This window comes from Branchiostoma lanceolatum, chromosome 15 (genome assembly GCF_035083965.1).
Source record: "Branchiostoma lanceolatum isolate klBraLanc5 chromosome 15, klBraLanc5.hap2, whole genome shotgun sequence".
NCBI classification, from domain to species: domain Eukaryota; kingdom Metazoa; phylum Chordata; class Leptocardii; order Amphioxiformes; family Branchiostomatidae; genus Branchiostoma; species Branchiostoma lanceolatum.
In genome coordinates, this window is record NC_089736.1 from 15,426,732 (window position 1) to 15,448,107 (window position 21,376).

At 41.8% G+C, this 21,376-nt stretch overlaps 1 protein-coding gene across 1 annotated transcript; it reads right to left on the reverse strand.

Annotated features, from left to right (window-relative positions):
* Positions 1-1,138: 1,138 nt before the first annotated feature.
* On the reverse strand, positions 1,139-15,010 carry LOC136420302 (uncharacterized). The gene is made up of 10 exons (XM_066407150.1): positions 14,975-15,010; positions 13,924-14,100; positions 12,423-12,575; positions 11,698-11,789; positions 11,131-11,221; positions 9,966-10,863; positions 9,472-9,634; positions 8,944-9,148; positions 8,309-8,464; positions 1,139-1,546 (listed from the first exon to the last, which is right to left on the reverse strand). The coding sequence occupies exons 1-10, from the start codon at positions 15,008-15,010 to the stop codon at positions 1,139-1,141; spliced, it is 2,379 nt and encodes a 792-aa protein (XP_066263247.1).
* Positions 15,011-21,376: the final 6,366 nt, after the last annotated feature.

The following is a 21,376-nucleotide window of genomic DNA, read 5'->3' on the forward strand; positions in this document are numbered from 1 at the left end:
AATATTCAATCCTCTCCTTTATCTCAGGATTTCCAAGTCATATCTAACGTTGAAACATAAAACCAAACAGTTCAAAGTGATCACAGTATTGGTCACCGTCTCTCGTTCTTATAATCAAACTGAATCCTGATACATTCAAAATCTCTATGATCGCTGTAAGAGAAAACAGAATATATTTCGACATTAAGTTCATCAGGCTGGTAGAACATATTGGAGTTTTGTTTTAAACAAATAGTAATATCTCTCACCTGCTTACGTTTTGATATCATGATATTAGCACTCCAGACAAATGCTATGAGAAAGGTATATGATAGACATCGAAACATGTTCGAGACATAACTTGTTGTGTTAAAAAGAGAATATATTTGTTTATACCATTCTGTTACTCTTAATCGACAGTCATTCAATTTCGTCATTAGATTGATACAGCAAGACACAGATTGATTGCACTAAAGATACGTGCTGCGACCAGTTTTGTTCCAAAAACCTTAATCAATACGTATCTATACATGGTAGGGTAAAGAAGGCGTGTTAGTATTTTCACGTTTATTATGGTAAATGAACAGACATAACAATACCTCGTACACGATTGATGAACATATTTCACAATAGTACATCGCAGTAACACAATGAATACCTCACTCTGATTACTAAATAACTCAGTGTTTAGCATTACTTTTCTTCCTTCAAATATAGCTATTTTCATTCTCTTTATTATCGGACTGATTATATCAAATGATTATATTGTTGTCGCAGATATTGGCTACTTGGACCCTTCTTCCGCATTGCTTACTTTTCTTGGAATCACCAAGGCTTAAACCTCCTCTATGTTCCCCCATCCGGTCCGTATCGTCCGTACCCGAATTTGAATTTTTCTCAATTCTGTTAAACTGCTTTGCTATCCAATTGCTGAAAATGAAACGTCCGTACCCTCATTTCAATTTTTTTCAATTCTGTTGAATTTGTAATTCAATTCCTGACAATATAGCATCCGTCCCCCTGTAGCTACCGTTCCCCCATCTGTTGCGTCCGTACCCCCAAAGTTTATTATTTTTAAAAATATAAGTTTATTATTTTTATATTTATAATTATTTTTAAACTGTTATAATTGCTATGCAATTGTGCAAATATAGCGTCCCTACCCCCTGTAGTGGCCGTGTCCCCATCGGTAGCGTCCGTACCCCCGGTCAGAAGCGTCCGTACCCCCATCTGTAGCGTCCGTACCCCCATCAGGAGCGTCCGTACCCCCGTCAGAAGCGTCCGTACCCACATCTGTGGCGTCCGTACCCCCGTCAGAAGCATCCGTGCCCCCATCTGTGTCGTCCGTACCCCCATCAGGATCGTCCGTACCCCCATCTGTAGCGTCCGTACCCCCATCAGGAGCGTCCGTACCCCCATCTGTTGCGTCCGTACCCCCGTCAGAAGCATCCGTGCACCCATCTGTAGCGTCCGAACCCCCATCAGAAGCATCCGTGCCCCCATCTGTGGCGTTCGTACCCCCGTCAGTGCCCCCAAATGTTGCGTTCGTACCCCCATTAGAAATAGCCTGATTACCAGTCTCCGTAGTGACCGCTTGCTCAAAAAATTTCGCTTGCTAACCATTTTTTTTTAGCCAGCGTTCAATACGGAGGCTGGTACTCAGGCTACATCACAAGCGTCCTTGCCCCCATCTGTAGCGTCCGTACCCCTATTAGAAGCGCCCGTGGCTTAAGTTGAATCATTTTCAATACTGTTAGAATTGCTATAAACCTGCTAAGAATGTTGGGTCCGTACCCCCATTTGAGTTTTTTTTTTCAAAACTTTTGAAATTGGTATCCAATTCCTAAAAATGTAGCGTCCTTCGTCCCTGTAGCGCCCGTATCTGTGGCGTCCATACAGATGTATGTAGCCTCCGTACCCCAATTTGATATATTTAGATCTCCTATCCAATTGCTGAAAATGTAGCGTCCGTACCCAAAATTGACCCTTTTCTAATATCGTAAAAAATTCCTATCCGATTGCTGAAACGGAAGCGTCCGTTCCCCTATTGCGTCCGTGTCCGCATATGTAGCGTCCTTACCCCCATTTTACTTGATATTTTAGTGAGCTTGTGGTGGGTCTGATTCACATGTTGTAAGTTGATATAAAGTTTGGCATATGTTTATCATTATACATTAATCCCATGGGTTTTACCATATGTAAAGGTTCTGTGAGCAGTCTGCTACGATGTCATCTTTACATTCTGTTCAAGTTTACATTTTTATTATACCTTTTCTGCATGATGTTTGGTGTAATATTGTCCAGCTAGGAGACCAGCAAAGCGTAAAACTGTTTTGCCCAGCTTGAAAAAAAAAGCATAATTTCATCAACACATAAAACAAAACAACAAAAGCTATGTTATTTTAAGATTTTATTTAGAAATGATATGCTTCCCTGTTTATCATAGATAAGAGTGCTACATACATTTTGCACGATATCTGACATAGACCATCCCCTCATGAACTCTCAGAGAGTGTAATTTTTGTGGGCTGTAGCCATGATTTTCATCTATATATCCTGTGACTGACCCGGAATATACACACTGCACGCGCATTTAATGTTAGAACCTGTTCCCAAGAAGCATAACAAATTGTTATACCGTGTGTAATTATATCAACCTATGTCTTAGCATAGAAAGCCCATTATTCGAATACTCGATATTCAACTTGTACAATATAATAATGAAGTAATTCTGATTGATCAGAAATATACATGTATTTGGAGAATGATTGCCTTATCTTGTTGATCTTTTGTACCGCCTTAGCTTCTAGATTAACTTTATGTCAGTATCACATGTGTATTGAATTATATCTCAGATGTAGACCAGCTGTTATTATGTACGACTACATCAATCGACACATATAGAGCAAAAATAGGATATGTGAAATCAGCATCATTCCGTTTTTTCATGTATCCTTTGTAACACAGGGTAACAAAATAAAAGCTCCAATCGCCGGCAAATATGTCAAAGCATGACACGTTTACATACATGACGTCATATACATGACGAACATATAATGGGCAAAGTATGCGGTTATGTTTTCAAGTGTTTCAAAAAGAGAGAATAGAGTCTTAGGTGATCAACATTTAGTTTAACAATAGTCTGAAGTTTTTTTTTTGTTTTTTTTACTTTTCAATGTAAGTATGTAGCATTTTATCAATTCAAGTTTTACATTTTGCTCCTAATAGACCACATTTGTGCATTTAATACATCTAGGCAGAAATACGCAAAAAGGCTATTATCATATCATCATTATTGTTATTCAGTCTATTTGAAAAAAATCGCCATTTCAACCGGCACGCTGGCGGTGTGGACCGGCACTGGTACGGCACTGGGACGTCACTAGGACGGTACGCCGAGGTCTGTGCACGGCACTGCGGCGGTAGCCATTTCCACGCTACAGGCCGCCTCTCACTGAGCTGCGGCACTGCGGCGGCACTGCCACGGCAGATCGTTACGGCACCGTCTCGTTGTTTTAAACAATTTTCATTTGCACTCTCACTGACGTGCGGCGCATTTGCGTTTGAAGCCCAGATGAGCAAGCTCGACAATCACACATAGTACAATGTATGGCAGTAAATCAACAATAATACAAGGTTAACCTAATCCTACAATTATAAGTACAAAATAGTATCGATAACAGTGTATGAATTACAATATAGCCATGTATGGATGATTTTTTCCCTCACTTTTAGAATGAATTAAAATTGAATTGACCTATGTAGGCGGTACTGAGGAGTTGGACGTGACAACAATACATGGGAAATATTGTTATATGTACCTTATAGGGTGAAGTTGGTTTAGTAGTAATAGTTTGTAGCAACGCATCTCTCTCTTTACCATAAGTAGGATATGCCATAACAAAATGAAATTTATCTTCAATATTTTCATACATGTAGGACACAGTGCCTGGTGAGTTGTGGTGTCGATCCTTTTTAATTTCTAGACAATATGCGATGCTTTTTACAAACGGTTAATTATGAATTTATGTAATATATCCTTCCTTACCAGAGTGATTTTTGATTTTATGCATTTGTGGAGTTTACTAATATTCCTCAGTGGTTCCCTCAAACCAGGGAGAATAGTGTCTTTCAGACGTTCTTGAAATGTATTTCCCAAATGGTTAGCATTGACTGGGGGCTACGTCAAACATGTCTACATAGTATGATAATGTCCTGAACGTAAGTAGCCTAGTCATAGTCTTCTTCGATTGAAGTGTGTTTTATTTGTAATCCAAGCATTCATTAATATACCTGTCAGTAGGTGAATTAGTCAATCTTACTGTCAACGATCAATTGGAATTCTCCTAATTCACCCCCGAAGTTACGGCGAAACATTGAGTAAAATTGGGGATACAGTGTCTGACTGGTATATCAAGTTCAGTTTATCACTGTATTTCTTGAAAGGCACAAGAGCAGGGCAAGTACAGGTAGACGAGGAGTCTGATTTCTTCACAAAGCGACTAGCTTGCAGTCTATCAACTTCCGTACTGGAATAAATGTACAATGCAGGGATGTAATTTTCAGTATGATTAAGCAATATCCCAATGAAAAGATCAGAACATCTACAGCTACAATCCTCAACCTCACAACAAAGCAGTAAAATGGGTTTAACCAATTGCAAACTCTTAAACAGATCAATAGCTAGGGAGATGGACCGACTGTCGATTCGTGGTAGTGATTTCAATTAATCAGACATCGTAGTGCTATCGATGAATCAAAATATAATGTACAATCATAAAAGTGCGTCAAAAATTGATTTCAAGGGATAAATGGCTTTTCACTTAAGACACTTGGTGCAAAAAAGGTAACATGTTATAGAATATACGTATAACCTCAAAAATGATGTATCACTTTTACACAATAGCGCGCGCGGTGGGCTCCCGGCGGACCGGCACTGGTACGGCACTTGGACGTCACTAGGACGGTACGCCGAGGTCTGTGTACGGCACTGCGGCGGTAGCCGTTTCCACGCTACCGCACGCTACCGCCACAGTACCGCAGCTCAATGAGAGGGGGCCTTACCGCACGCTACCGCCACAGTACCGCAGCTCAATGAGAGGGGGCCTTACCGCACGCTACCGCCACAGTACCGCAGCTCAATGAGAGGGGGCCTTAAAAGGCATGGTTATTTCTTGTCCCTTTCTGAGCTGGTATTAGGTACTTATTAGTCGGTACGTCCACCAGTTTATTAGTCATTTTGTACATCATGCATAGTCTGGACATTTTCTCTTTGAGTGACATCCACTGCAGATCTGTTCTCATTTTGGTGACACTAGCTAGCACCCCTGACGTAGTTGTTCGTGCAGAATCTGGCTGCTTCAAGGTTCTATACCCTCTCCAGTTTATCCTTGTCTTTCTTCGTATATGGATCCAATACTGTTGCGGCGTATTCTAGGTTTGGTCTTACTAGTGATGTGTACGCAAGTGATGTTACCTTTAGTGGGCAAGCTATGGTATACATTGACTAATCTACTATGCAATTAAGAGGATTATCTGTGTGATAATAGTTCAAAATTTATTCTCAAAGGTCGAATATGAAATTTGAATCTGAAATTTGAATCTGGTTGACTTCAATTAGATATTTTGGGAACATTTTGAAAGTTACGGCACGAAGTCTCTTTTTTCGAACAATCTCTCTACATTTGCATGTTTATGATGACTTTTAGAAATATTAAAAAAATATGTTGGAAGATGGTAGATAATGGTAAAATGGTGATTACCTCCATAAGAGTAGGTGCTAATCTGGCCCTTCTGTTTGCTTTTGTACATCTTAATTAGATTTCACTGCAGGACACTGTGGGTCCTTTGCGGAGAGCATCATTCCCTATCCTTCGCAAGGATGTGTGAATTGCTTTCTTCTCAGCCCCCTGACCTGTTTATAAACTTTAAGACGTTACAAATGATGGTAAAAGCATTATAAGAAATAGAAAAAATGTCAATAATGGTAAAATGATGTTACCATTATCTAGAAACTGTTTAAAATATGATATCCCACATCATAAATACTAAGTTTTAGAAAACCGGGAAATATTTATTACGGCCGTCGGGCGATCCGACCCGCGGTCGGGCTGGGACCTCGGGTGATACGGAATACCCTGTGTTGTATTCTATATATATTACCAGCATAGTAGTATCACTGACAATTCCTTAAATATAAATAAATGGTTTCAACAGTTCAGTAATGGTTTGATAAATTACTGTACACATACTAGTAGTGAAAAGAAGTTCCCATCTGTCTGAATGGATCTACTTTACTAAACTAAAGGAGCAAAGAAATGATTCAGAAGGGATCTGGGAGAACGTGCATAAAGAAACAACAATACGCCCCCCCTCCCCCACTAATTTGTTTACAAAACGCAGACACGAGGCTATCGTTTTGTGCAGAATTCAAAATGAAATAAGCCCCCAAATTACGTTTCAACAACACGAGAGGTCATTCCCCTGGTTAGCGACTGAGACTTTGGAAACAACAGGCTTAATTATTTTAGGACGCAAGTTTACTCCGTTTCGCTAATTATACCCTGGAATCCAGAGCAATGGTACCGGCCAATTGTACCTACATTTACCTGAATACACATACAGATGGACTAATGTTACCTATACGCAACTATAAGGCATGTAAGATGAGATATCTACATGTATGTCCTACCTAGTACCTTACAACGTTCGTTCCAAAATGTTGGACCAAACTGTTCGGGAGTGTTCTGTCGCCCTCTGAAGTGGTCACCAAACGCAAAGAACCAATTCAAATAGCGAATAAAAGGAATAAATAAGTTTAAAATCCCTTCATATCGTTGAATAGAAATAATAGTCAGAGATTTAATTACATTATAAAACATATTATAAATCTACCTATAAAAGTATAATATGTAGATTTAATTAATGTACTTAGCTTTTTCCATTGATCAGTTGCAGCGTTTGCATGCGGTCACAGTTGTGTCATGCAATTCAAGACAGTCTGTTTTTTCTTGCTCCTTTGCCATATAAGGCAAAGCCTTAACAAGAAATTTAGAGGGTCTTGCCGTATAAGGTCTTATTGTGTGTGACACAGTGTTTGACCAAGTAACATTGAAGCATTGAATGTAAGAGCCACCACATGGTGTTTTGTCGCTAGGGCGACAAAACACAAAAAATTAATTGTTTGTGATTTCCAACTTGCTTTGAGATTACTTATGTGAATTCTTTTTTGTCTTTAAGTTGCCAAACTCAGGCTAAATAGTACGCATATATTACTTTAATGCAATTAGGTCGTGACTATAACTGGCGTGCCTCGCTTTCAAAGACCTTAATATATAATATCATTACCAGACTAGCAAATCACACCCGAGCTTCTAATTTTGATTGACATCTAGCCGGTATACATCTTTTCTATATATTTCATGATCAAACAGAGCGTTCAGGCCGACTCATAACACTGTACTAATATGTTTTTCATCTCCGTGTATACGTACATGCACAGTTTCTCTAACATAACAGTTGAGAATGGCTTTTTCAGCTGACGAAGATGAAGGACACAACAGTAACCAAGTGACTAACTAGTCAACTTGCGGACGCCCCGCTCCCCCGAGAAACCATAGTTTTTGGCAATGTGAATTAAGCTTGTAATCTCTAATGCTACTATTCTTTGCCTGCTAATGTATTTTATATGATATTATGTAGCATAAAACTAATATTTCCACAAGACACGGTGAAACAACACAGTGTCTTTTGTAATGTTGTCTAGTATTCATAGGCGATAAAATGGACTAGTAAACATACAATTATACTAGTCTTCTAAGTATCATAACAATCACTACAACAGCTGTTTGCCGTTTTATGTTTGCATCACATTGTTAGTTCGAAGTAACGTTATTATTTATTACCATTTAGATATTCAGCAAAATGATTCAGCACCATGTCAATCTTATGATAGTAGCTAGTCTAGAGTGAATGATATCGTTAATATACATTGATATTTACCTTAACCTTAGTATTTTACTTGAACGGTAGCTTAATGAGTCAAGTCGAAACAAAAGGGTAAGTGACTCTTGAATAAAACATTAAAACAGTGCCATATTACTGTAAATACTACAACACAATCTGTACTATAACTGTGAACAGTCATATTACAGAAACCAACAATAACAACATCAAGTAGATTTTTTTGAATGATGCAGATACCGTGAAAATGAGGTGTGATTTCGAATATACGTTTAGATATTCTGTGCCCCCCCCCCCCTCTGTAAAACAAGGCACAAATTTGCTCAAGCGTTGTCTTCAACAGCGTCTTCCCGCAAAGGAGGTGTACCATCTTCGCTAGGAACTGTGCCTTGCGGAGAGGCCGGTGTTTCCAACATTCTCTTTTTGCACAGGAATTGTAGATGCCAACTGCCGCCAGGGCGATTGTGGCAGACAGGGCTGCCGTTTCGACGACGATGATGATCAGTTCAGTGTTGTCCAAATCCTGACAAAAGAAGAAAAACACATCAAGTCAAAGACAATCACGAAAATGGAGCTAAATTTTTATTGGTTTTATGATTTGTGACAAAAAATGTATTGTTAGACATTTCACAACATGCTTAACTGAAAGAACCAGGAAAGGGGCTTAGGGTCGAATTGTCCAGCACATGGGACCCAGCCTTGGCCGCAGACCAGGTTTAGCCCCTATATTAAAATATATGAGCTATTTTCCCTTTTACTTCACCGTGTCTTGACTTGTCTAATTTGTTTTTCCATGGGACTATGTAAAATTGTATTCTCTTTATTTGCATATCAATTCATAGCTCGTGGTTAAAAACCTGCTGTTCGACAATCTTGCTCACAGTCACTGACGAACAGTAGTGGATGCTACTTGAAATTAACGTCTGACCGTTTCCAAAATCATATTCAGTTGCTTGAGTAATTGTTTTTTTTTTGGTGAAGGAATCATCACTAACTACTTACAACGGACTGTTCCTTTGCTGTACCGGTTATTTCACCACTTCCTCCGCTTGGTGGTTTCTCGGTCCCGGTAAAGTCTCCGCAGGTCGGGAAGCCGTACGGCAGGGCGGGCAGCTTGTCCAGGGCCTCCGCGATGATCATGGACATCCCTGCAGTCCGATGAGTTGTTTGATGGCAGTGGAAGGACCAGTAGCCTGGGTTGTTACTCCTATGGCATTCGATATCATCAAGCATCTGTTTTATATATTTTTGTGAGATCTGAATCATTTTAGAGCCAAAGAAGATTGGACCAGTTAACTTCTGCTACCCAGAAAGTGAAGACTGCAATACATCATTGTCAGCTTCTGTTAATGGTTAAGGATACAATTTTCTGCAGTCATGATCACGGTATAAATTTTGATGTTATTAAAGTAGAAAACCCTCCTCTTATACTATAGGCAGGTAATCTAAAAATGCATATGACGCCTCTGATTCGTCGCCAAAAAATGTCATCTTCTTAGGGACAGTAATAGATAAACAGTGACCACAAACCTGAACTCTATAACGGTGTAACCACGGGCAGGAATGACGACAGTGTCTCTAATTGGAGGCATGTTGAAGTTCAAGTTCGGCCTTGTGCCGTTCCAGGAAGCCATGTAGCACCTTATTCTGTCGTTCCCACAGTCAATGTCGGCGTTCTGAGAGATCCAACGTCCTACAGATCGTAGGAAATCAAGAACACCAATAAGCAAAGAGAAATATTGAAACCATCTACTATCAAAGCCTTCGAAAACGTTTTCATTATATGATATTCGTTTAAGACTTTATTCCGTATTCATTATAAATTCTCCTCTAAACGAGGTTATTAATATGTTTCGTCATTCCGTAGGATAATATCACTAGATGTTGCACTGTTTATTGTTGGTGTTCATTTAACTTGAGTTCGAAATTAGTGTTCGCGTTCGCTTTTCATGACTTAGACCAACAAATCATTCTACTTTTCAAGACTACTAATGAATCTTGATATAACTGAAGTGCAAACTCACCCGTTGTTTCATTGTAGTCTGGAAATCCCATGGCCAGAACCCTGAAGTCGTAACCATGGAGATGAATGAGGTGATGCCCTCCACTTCCTATGCCAAGGTTGATCAACAGAACCCTGATGGTCTTCCCGTGTGGAATCTCCGCCATGTAGGTACACGTACATCCGTTTGTCTCACAGGTGGCTTCGCAAGGGGTAACGTCATAGGGTGCGTTGAAAATCAGTGGCTTTTTCGGGGTGGCAAAACTTCGACCGTTTACTGAGGAGTCAGGTTGGAATCCGAAATTTAAGAAGTACTCCTCAGTTTCTGACTCGTCCGGCATTGAATACTCCTCGGTGCTTTTGAGGTCTGAGACGTAGACACATTCCGTGTTGCTGCCTTGGGGGAACGCCGGAAAAGGGCAGTTCAGAACTCGGCATGGGTTGTTTTCAGTACAGGTTTGCATGGTCGTCATCGGGTCTTCATCGGTAGAGGCGTTGTCATATGCCAGGATGGCTTTGGCCTCTTGCAGTCGGTCCTCTGGCTCGACATCGGGCCCTTTCCCCGCCCACAGCGTCTGGGCACGGATCCAGTAGTTACCACTTGGCTGATCGCCGACCATTTCAAAGTCGTAAGATTCTCCCGGAAAGACGAGGATGGACTGAACCTGGACCGGCTCGACGTCATATCCGTCGTTTGCCACGACCGTCATGCTGTGCTCGTCGATGGATACGCGGAAGTAGAACTGTGCGCCTGCGTGGATCATGCGGAATCGTAAGGTTTCTCCTGGTGGTATTTCAAACGTTGTGAGTGGCGTGGAGTTGTTGTTATAACGACCACGACCGTTTATAAGGGCCGACTTGAAGCTGGTAATCGCCAGGGCGTTACCGTCGAAGCTGAATCCAAGATCTTGCAAAAGGTCCTAGGATATAGGAAAATCGAGTCTCTAGAGATCAGGACTATCATAAAGAAAATCCAATCTAGCACATCTCCATCTATAGAGCAAAAATAAACAAAAACAGGACAATGATCGAAAACCTGTCATCCTTAGTTCCCTTCTGACGAGAATCACACAGGCCCTCATTCGAGAAAAAAATTATGATCTTAAGATATATATACTAGCAATAGGGCATTGTTATGCACATCATTCTCAACGTCATTAATAGTAGTATTTCAAAAGCAAACTTACAAGGTATCGTCTGGGAGGCTGTGCCAACGCGTCGAAGTTTTCATGCCACCAATCTTGAAGAAAAACCGGTATAGACGGAGTCGTGGGCATGCTGTAAGGCACACAAAACCAACACAGCTATAGTTTCAAGTGAAGTGAATAAAAGAAAGCAATTGATAATTTTAATTTTGATTTTGATTTTGATTTTAATTTTGATTTTAATTTCAATTCTAATTTTAATTTTAATTTTAATTTTAACTTCAATCTCAATTTTAGTTGTAGTTTCAGTTTCAATTTCAATTTCAATAACAACTTCAACTTCAATCATTATCATGATTTCAATTCTAATTCTAATCTTAATTCTAATTTTAATTCTAATCTTAATCACAATCTTAATCTTAATTTCAATTATAATCCTAATCTTGATTCTAATTTCAATTTCAACTTTAATCTTACTATATATTTTCATCTCAATCTTAATCTCAATTTGAATACAAAATTTCATTCTAATCCTAATTTCAATTTCAACTGTTACTGCCCTTTTGATCTAATATTCAGTATACGCTGTATGTACATAATGAAACCTACCTGGTTTTGTGTACTACGAACGCCCCATACAGACCATCTTCCTTCTGTGAGCCAAGATGACTGTGGTACCAGTGTGTCCCAGCCGGTTCCGCCTATTGTAATATAAAATCAGAAAATCGCACTTAAACACACATGAAAATGACAGTCCATAATTCTATTGGTATCATCATCAGTCGACGTGCTTACGCAACGTCGGGGTTATACCGACCCATACGGCGTTACATACCCTTTCGCTGCCTGATACAAAACGGGGATGCGCCAGGTCTCCCGTCCGGGTGAAAGGTGTACATGTAAATCACCGTATGGTTAATACAAGATGGAGGTTCACCAATTCCCCATCCGGGTGATTAGTAGTGAATCACCAGCTCTAGACAGAAGTCTTTGTACCATCGCACACCGGGGCATGCCCCCACTCTTTTATGAAAGGTGTGGTGTGCTCTTTTACGTGCGTGAGGTGTGGCTCTTCCCAAACACGGGACCTCCATTTAACGTCCTATCCGAGGGACGTCCCTAGCCCTAGATGAGCTAGGTACTCATTTACACCTGAGTGTAGTGAGGAAAGTCGTGTTAACTGCCTTTCCCAAGGTCACAACGTTGGAGCGCAAGTTCGGACATGTCTCTGGGCACAACCCGGATCGAACTTTGTCTGACAGCGGACTGTTCTAACCACATTGGTATACACACCCTGACCTCTTCATATTATACTTCTTTTTACAGAAACTCACCTTGAACCTGTAGGTGAAACTCTGCATGGGTAAGATGGGACACTGTGTGACGTAAGGCACCCCGTCCATATATGGCACGCCGCGCATGTACATTCCGTGGAAGTGGAGTGATGTGGCTTCTCTGATCAGTTTGTTGACAACGGTTACGACCACCTAATCGGGAGAGATATAGAAATTTAGAAATGTAGGCGTAGAATGAACGTGCTGAAGTGAGGCTATAACATCAAAAGTACAAAATATATATAAGGCAGTCTTTTTTGAAGTGATGGTGAAAGGGTTAGCTCAATGGTTCATAATGGTTCTTTATGCTTTTGGATAGCATTTTGTCCTGAGCGACAAAACATAAAATACACATTTACAATAACAACAACCACTAAAAGAAACTACCAGAACAAGAAAAACAAGAGTCTGAAGTCCCCAAATCTCCATGAAATTTGTTTTTATATATGATGTGTTTTTGACAAATATACCATTGCACCTCCAGTGACACATACCAGAGGGCCCAAAATCGACATTGTCCTTTCTCCTCCCAACACCTACCCACAAACCACAGATCATTACCAATCCATCTACACGTTTTTCAGTTATGCTGACCAAAAGCAACCGATGACACACTTATACACACACGCAAATACAAGCTGTTGGGACTTGGGGAATGCTCGTCCTAGATATGAGAAAAACAGATATGACAGGTGTGACAGGTGTGAGATCCTTCAACATACCTAGAATGGAGGTGTAGATATTCCTCATTACTTATGTAAATCCAGTCCAAAATTTGCATAATTTGCACTTCAGTTTGTACATCTCTGTCCAACCTACCTGAGTACCAAATAACATGAAAATCTGTTGTTCCTTTCTTCAGTTATTCTCCTTAGAAGATTACTATAAATACGCCATTGCAGTTCCAGCGACACATACCAGGGGGCCCAAAATCGACCTTGACCTTTCTCCTCCCAACACCTACCCACATACCAAATACCATTACAATCCATCTACACGTTCTTCAGTTATGCTAACTTTAAGCATCCGGTGACACAAACATATACACACGCAAACACACACGCAAACGCACGCAAAACAATCTTTTTTCATGGGGATAACAATATAATATATTGGGCACCCCCTCAGCAGGGCCGACTCGCGCTCGGTACGTTAACTCCCGCATCGCCCTAATATTCCAAGCCGATATTCTGGCTTTTGGCAACGTTAGTTACAGTTACCCATGAATTACTAATAAGCAAGCCTTTTTTTGCAGAAATAGCCGTTATTTTGTTCTGAACCCAAAATAGCGATGTAAGACGTAACCTGACTGGCGACCTTTGCGGCTTTGCAGAAGATGGGCTTATGCAAAGCCTCTGATGGCCTGAAAGTTAAAGCTGTTTTGGTGGTGACTTCGATCGCCAGAATACCGTCTTGGAATAGCAGGGCCGATGCGGGAGATAAAGTTCCGAGCGATTTGGGCCTGCTGAGGGTGACATTGGGTAGCAGATCATTTGTTTACCTGTGCTCCTTCCATGACCTCCAGCGTGGGACCGGGGAACTGATCGTTCACGAGGATTACGTTTCGCTGCACTCCATCAGCTGTGATGGTCTCTTCCACGGGAACTATCTTTATAGGTACGTCTGCGCCAGGAATAGAGTTTGTGACCTGCAGGCTTCCATTTGTCAGAATCTTGACCTGGAGTTTTGGTACATACGAAATTATTTGGGTGTGAAAGTAAAGGAGGCTGAGTCATTTGTGTACTTAGGAAACGTGGTAGACCGCCAGGGGGGCACAGATAGGATGTGACAGCCAGGATAGGGAAAGCAAGAGCAGTTTTTATCATGATGAAGAAGGTATGGGCTTCGAGGGTGATACTTATAGCTACAAAACTACGCTCATTCAAAACAACTGTCAAGTATTACTGTATGGTTCGAAAACATGGAGGATCGCAAAAATGACGCAACACAGGGTACAAACTCTCTTAAACACTTGCTTAAGAAGGATCTTAAAAATCCTGTGGAAAGACAGAATTAGTAACAAGGAATTAATGAAAAGAGCCAGTCAAAACCATGTTGGAAGTCAGACCCTCAAGAGGAAATGGTCCTGGATAGGGCACACCCACAGCCATCACGCATCAGGCCCTGACCCGGACCCTCAAGGTAAACGGAAAAGAGGACGGCCAAAGAACAGATGGCCATGGAGGAGATGAGGAGCATAAGCAGCAGCTGGCATGACCTCGAAAAGAAGGCCCAGAGACGAGTGCAGCTGAGGACTATCATCGATAGCCTATGCTCAAACTCCAACTGGGGCGAAGGGCCTTAGTATGTAAATACTGTAATAGAAAACTGTCATGAGATCTTTAAAAAAAACAAGCCTGTTAGGGTTTGCTCAAAAGTGATCAACAAACCTAACACGCTGTTAACACAGCCCTTGTAGACTGACTCCAGAAAATCTTAACATGCTTGCCTAAGGTTACCAAAATTCAAAATGGCGGCGTTACTAAGGTTGGTCACCAAAAATCAAAATGGCGGCCTTACTAAGGTTTGAAAATTCAAAATGGCGGCCTTACCTCGCGGTCGTCGCCTTTACCGTCGGTGTGCGTCATGGTTCGCCCATAACGAACCACCAGGGTGAACTCACACACGTCATCAGTGCACCTCTGCGCAGTTGCCATGGAAACGCAGAGGCAAGTAAAAACAAGTGCATGGAGCAGATTCATGATCCCTTTGGACTCTATCTGAAAGAAAATCACTTTGTAATCGTTTACGATTTTAGCTGACAGAAGCATGGAAATATTTTGTATATCATCTTTTTCTTTAGATCAAATATGTATTCGTTAATTGCACTTCTGTAGCCAAATATCTGCAAAACGAAGGCTTAATTTGTCGGATTGCTTCCATTCATAAGTGTTGTATAGCTATTTACTGACGGTTCACTCACACATAGAGCAAATTGTACTACAGTACGACAGCCACGCCTTCAGCCGATCTAACACAGATGTACATATGTACAAAATCGGCATTTTTACTCAACAGAAGTGTTGGTCAAGCAAATAAGTAGAATATTCTAACCTTAGGTCAAGACACGGGACGATATCCGCACTAACGAATCGCATAAAAGCGAGAGACCGTGCAAGTATTACGACACGATAGATGTTTTCATGAGCAGAGGATAGTTTTCTTAGCTCTCTACAACACATCCAATATATATGTATATAGCCAGGTAATAAGAGATGCGAACGATTACATGGTTTATCCTGTTTTTAGTAGCCAGATCCAGGCTAAATAGTAGACATGGCTTAATATTATTAGATCGTGACTATAACTGGCGTTTCTCGCCTTCATAGACCTCAATGTACAATCTACACCTTATGTAATGTAATGTAGACATACAAATTAGCGCAACGGGGGAGTTCTATCTCGAGAGTTGACCAGCCCTTACCAAGAAAAAGGTAAAGGGCGCGGTCCACTCCCCGGGCTACAACTCCCCGAGCGTTTATTTAGAACGGGCGGTCTGACTGTCTCGGGCCACCGTAGGGACTCGCTAGCGGCCCGGTCCTAGTCTGGTTCCCACGGGACGTGTGCCTTAGGGGAGGGGTCCAACGTGCGACTGCCACACATCGTACGACATATCTAACGCAGAAATACATATCAGCATTTTAAATCATAAAATAACTTTACCAATCATGCAAAACAAAGAATATCCTACCTTTTGCTACCATCAGTTCACGTATAAAAACGAAATACCACAAATCCCGCGTAATCAATGACACGATAGGTCTTTCCTAACAAAAAAACTGTTTTCTTAGCTATCTACACCTTATGTAATCTGAATATAGCTAAGTAATTGCAGACGCTTGAGAATCTACGTGTGCATTTTCTCACACACCACAGTAGAGGAAAGATTCTAACTCAACGTTTAACTCACGAAATTCACCCCCCCCCCTGCACGGGACCGAAGGGTTAAAGGAAACTCATGCAATATTATAGGGTCCATAAAGTTGGATTTAAAAAATCAATTTATTTAGTCATTTCTATACATGATTAGTTCAAACAATACTATTACAATGTATAGCAACGTCCATGATGCAAAACAATGACATTGTTGTGATGTGAGAACTCACTGAAAATCGTGGCCGGAGTTTTTGTAGGCTTGCGAAACTAAGGGGATCGTCATACGCCACAACTTTGCGCGGTTTTGAAATCCTAAAAGTATTAAATTATTATGCAAATGTGCTAAGCGATGTTAGTAGATGTCACTACCATAAAGATTTATGAATTTCTTGTATCCACTTTCTTTGCCCTAATATTGCTTTGGTTGCCTTTAACTGTCCCTCCTAGGCCTTCCGACCGAAAGCCGAGAACAGATACCGCTCAAACGACAATAATCGCAACGTTATTTTTTTAGACCAGACGTACGGCGAAGGTAACGATAACAGACTTGCCTGTCTAAATTGCGCTCCTAGCGGCCGGCCCGACAATTACCGCCCCCACCCAGAGAGAGATTGTGTAAACGCAGGCTAATAACAGTCCAGACGTACAGGAGGCTAGACCAAAACTGCTATCATTGCATTGAGTTTAGGAAAACTGACAACTGATAATGACACATTATCTATGAATATGGATTACATTGGGACCAGCTAAAACTCTCATACAAGGAACCGTTCAGTGAGGAAGGAAGAGGTAACGGAATAGATGTGAAGATGATATCAGATAATGGACAGGCATGACACAAAGTGAAACATTAACAAACCAGAAAATCGAGAAGGATTGAGACAACTACTTGATCTTCGGTGGTGCCCCAATGTTTCAATAGTTAGACTAAGGTTTGATGAGAACTGAATTGAGTTGGTTTCACTTGTAGTGTTTCACATTTAGCGTCAGGAGACCCGTCCAAAATTACGTCTTACGTAATTAGCTTTTAAGGAAAAGGCAAGTCTCGCACATGCCACTTGGAATAGCATCTTCTCCCGAAACGGGGAGGCCTTTTTTGTGCTAAAGGTGGACCATTCAAAATTAGTTGACCCCGAAGGGTACCATACGGTAGTAGTTGACCCCGAAGGGTACACCTATCGATAGTGCGCACCACTCTACCTGGCCTCGATCGATACTTTTCAGCGTAGCATCTCAGCCAGGTAAGTACCCGACAGTAATATCAGCGATATTAGACTCTTTTGAAGTATATATCATACTGAATCACTCCAAGTATCGTACTTAGGTTCTCATCTTGTTTATGCAGCCTTAAGGCGCTCATATCCACTGACACACATGATCTAGATCAAACTGATTGACTCAGTATTGCACTTCGTCCCACCCACCACTCTCGGTTTATCTCCCAACAAATCCAAAACAAGACACACACACACACACACGCACACACACACACACACACACACACACACACACACACACACACAAACCGGAAAACAGGCCCAGCAATGCGGACGCAACCTTTCTTTATTTTTGAGTTTTCCTGTTTATACTTTTTTTGGGTTTTCCAATTTCTGACCTAGCCGACTAAGACAGGGCGGCTAGGCCTGCAACTACTACTACATGGGATAAACACCTCAACCGAGGTAAAAAAAGCAGCCTAAAACTTAAGAGTAACATGAGAGACATCGACTCTAGCCCAGGAATACCCATCTGCCCAGGTAGTGAGGAAACAATCCGGGCCTAGGCGATGGTATTCAAACTCAAGCCTCTCCCTGAGAGATTTCTGCAGTCGTGCAATCAGCTCCTGCCCAGAGAAATTAAGAGTTGAAGAGACCCTTTCAGGAGAAGGACTTGAAGAGACCCTATCAGGAGAAGAATTAGGACTTGAAGAGACCCTATCAGGAGAAGGTACCTCTCATCGGGTAAATTGAATAGCAGTCCAGGCTAGACATTTTGGACCTCCTGTCTACAGCGAGCAATCACCAGGAATACCTAAAAGTAAGAGAAGAAGTGTTGAGCCACTAGCTGTTGTCAATCTACCAATTTATAACTCAGGAGAGAGTCAAGGCCCAAAGACAAGAGGGTATGTAGATGTCACCTGTCAAGTTGCATTAGAGAACGCGAGAAGAAGAGACCTACTGTGGATTTTGGTGCGCCTACATGGGGAAACCAGGCAGAAAGTAAGCGGATGGACTGGCTACAACATTTCAGTGCGTGATGAGACTGAGATAATCCAAGACACCATAGGATATCTCCCCACAATTGATGCACCCGCTACTAACATGTCAACTGTCCATGAGATTTTGGTCAGATCACTGAAGATCAAAGACGCACTACACTTGAAGAGCATAGTGCTGGTGTTCGACCAGGCACTATATGCAAAGGCTACAGAGATTATATGGAAGCACCCTCATACATTTAAGGACATTGTTCCAAGAATGGACATGTTTCATACACTCCTCACTATGCTGTCCATCATTGGAAAGAGATTCCAAGATGCTGGTTTGAGGGATATCTGCATTGAGTGCGGAGTAATCGCAGAGAGGTCGGTGACTGGTGTGCTCGAGGGACGTAAATACAACTCTGCGATTCGCTTCCATAAATTGATGTATGAAGCTCTCCAACGACTGGTTTGGAAAGATTTTCTGGAGTGGATAGAGAAGTCCCGAGTGAAGAAAGAATTCGTCAAAGATTTCTTTGTCAGTTTGAAACCCCTCTACAATGTCTGTCAGGAAGAGCAGAGGAAGGTATTGACAAGCCAGCGGTTCTCCGAGTTTTTCAGACTCTATGATGAACACCGGGAGTTTCTTCGCAACAGCAAAGGGAAGCTAGCAAGCTTTTGGATGTCGTACATTGAGATGGTGGAGACCATGCTCAACTTGGTGAGGGCATCAAAAGAAGGAGATTGGGAGTTACACCTCTCAGCCATATCACAGATGATACCATGGTGCTTTGCTTATGACCACACGAACTATGCACGGTACTTACCTGCCTACTTATTTGACATGTCTCATCTTAACGAAACCCATCCTGAAGCCTTCGATTATCTGAAATCTGGCGGTTTCTCAGTGCAGATCGGTGACCAAAATCCATTTGGCAGAATACCAGTGGACCAAACATGCGAGGAAACGGTCAACAAAGACACACAAACGTCAGGAGGCACTAAAGGCTTCAGTCTCAAGCCTGGAGCGATCAGCAAGTATTATCTTGTAGCTAAATACCGAAGCATGTTTCTGAAGAAGTTGCGTGATATGTTCGATGTACAGAAGGCTCATTCTGATCATACAGACCTTCAGAATAGCAGGATTACAAGGGACGAAGCTGATGTGATGGCACTTGATATTATGCTAGAACGTCACTGGATAAATCCATTCAGCAGCGAACATCAAGACTTGGTTTGTCTTTCAACTGGGAAGCTTGCCACCCCGAAGATAGAAGAGGATCTGCTAAACGCGAAGGCTGTTGGGAATAGGCATATGAAGCATTCCATCCGCAACGCCTTGAGAAAGACTCACAACAGATCCAGTTTCATGACACAATGAAGAAGTCGAAGTTGAAAACATTCTCAGAGCTCAACAAGAAGGTGAAGGTCAGGGATAAAACGGCAAAGGAGATCATCCTTAAAGCTGACATGGCTCTCTTTGGTCAGATGATAATCATAGCAGAAAGCAGGAAGCTCCAACTGAGAGATTTACTTTGCCATCCACTAGGACCTCTTCCGTGGTCGTTGGCTACAACAGACGGATCATTACGGAAAACTGCGAAGTCTACCCTAGCAAAGGAACTACAGAAGAATGTACCGGCTGCAGATAATATTCCCCATCCATCTGCATGCATCGTTGATGGCATGGCTCTAGTGCAAAGACTGAAGGCTGATCAAAAGACATTTTCAGAAGTCGCTGATTCCCTGCTCAACATGATTTTACACGAAGGATCACACTCAAGCATAATAGATGTTGTGTTTGATGTGTATCAAGAGAACTCCATAAAGTCTGCAGAACGAGAGCGTCGAGGGTCGGAATGCGGGACTGAATTCAGACATATTCAGCCTGAACACAAAGTACTGCAGTGGAAAAAATTTGTACTGAACCCGAAGAATAAAACATCACTCACAAGATTTCTGACAAATGAATGGAAGCAAGACAAGTACCGAAGGAAGCTAAAAGACAAGGTACTTTTCATAGCTTGTGATGAAGGTTGCCACAAGATTTCCACCGAGAGGACCCATGTTGTTCGAGACTTGAACTCAAACCAGGAAGAAGCTGACAGAAGAATTATGCTTCATGTCGCCCATGCAGCCAGGTCAGGCTACGAAACGGTGATTGTATCATCGGAAGATACAGACGTCTTCCTACTTGGCATTCGAGCACTCAATTCCATCATCAATCTTTTTCAAGTGTGGGACGCAGACACGAATAAGATATGTGAGTGTCTCAAGTACGGCTCGGGTCATAGGACAAGACCTTTGCCACAGCCTTCTTGGAATGATTGCCTACACCGGATGCGACACTGTAAGTGCTTTTTCTGGACGGGGGAAGTTGGGAGCACTTCGGCTTGTAAAGCAAAACAGAGACTTGCAGGAAATGTTCAAATTAGTAGGAAAGGAATGGGAGCTCTCTGATGATCTTTTCAAGAAACTGCAGGATTTCACCTGCCACGTGTACTCCTCCAGACCAGGCACAAGCGATGTCAATGAGATCAGATACAGGCTGTTCTGTGCGAAGAGAGGCAGCATTGATTCCATCCAACTCCCACCTTGTGCTGATTGTTTGTACAAACATGCACAGAGAGCAAACTATGTGGCAGCAGTCTGGAGGAGAAGCCTTGAGTGCCGCCCTGTCATCCCAAGCCCAATCGGATTTGGCTGGTGCCAGGACGGAGAAAAGTTGGCAGTTAATTGGATGGATGGTGAGCCGGCACCTTCAGCTGTGTTAGAACTGCTGTCCTGTTCATGTTCAAAAGCCTGCAAGCTTCCCAAGTGCAGCTGCCTGAAGAACGGCTTGAAGTGTACAGACATGTGCAAGCTACCAGACTGTGAC

What these genes read in the sequence shown, in the direction of transcription:
- LOC136420302 (XM_066407150.1), bottom strand. Translation starts at nt 15,010, where the DNA reads ATGACGCACACCGACGGTAAAGGCGACGACCGCGAG. An exon ending in AGGTCATGGAAGGAGCACAG is followed by an intron (nt 12,576 to 13,923) that starts GTAAACAAATGA and finishes TCTCCCGATTAG; the next exon opens with GTGGTCGTAACCGTTGTCAA. An exon ending in TACACCGTTATAGAGTTCAG is followed by an intron (nt 9,149 to 9,471) that starts GTTTGTGGTCAC and finishes CGAATGCCATAG; the next exon opens with GAGTAACAACCCAGGCTACT.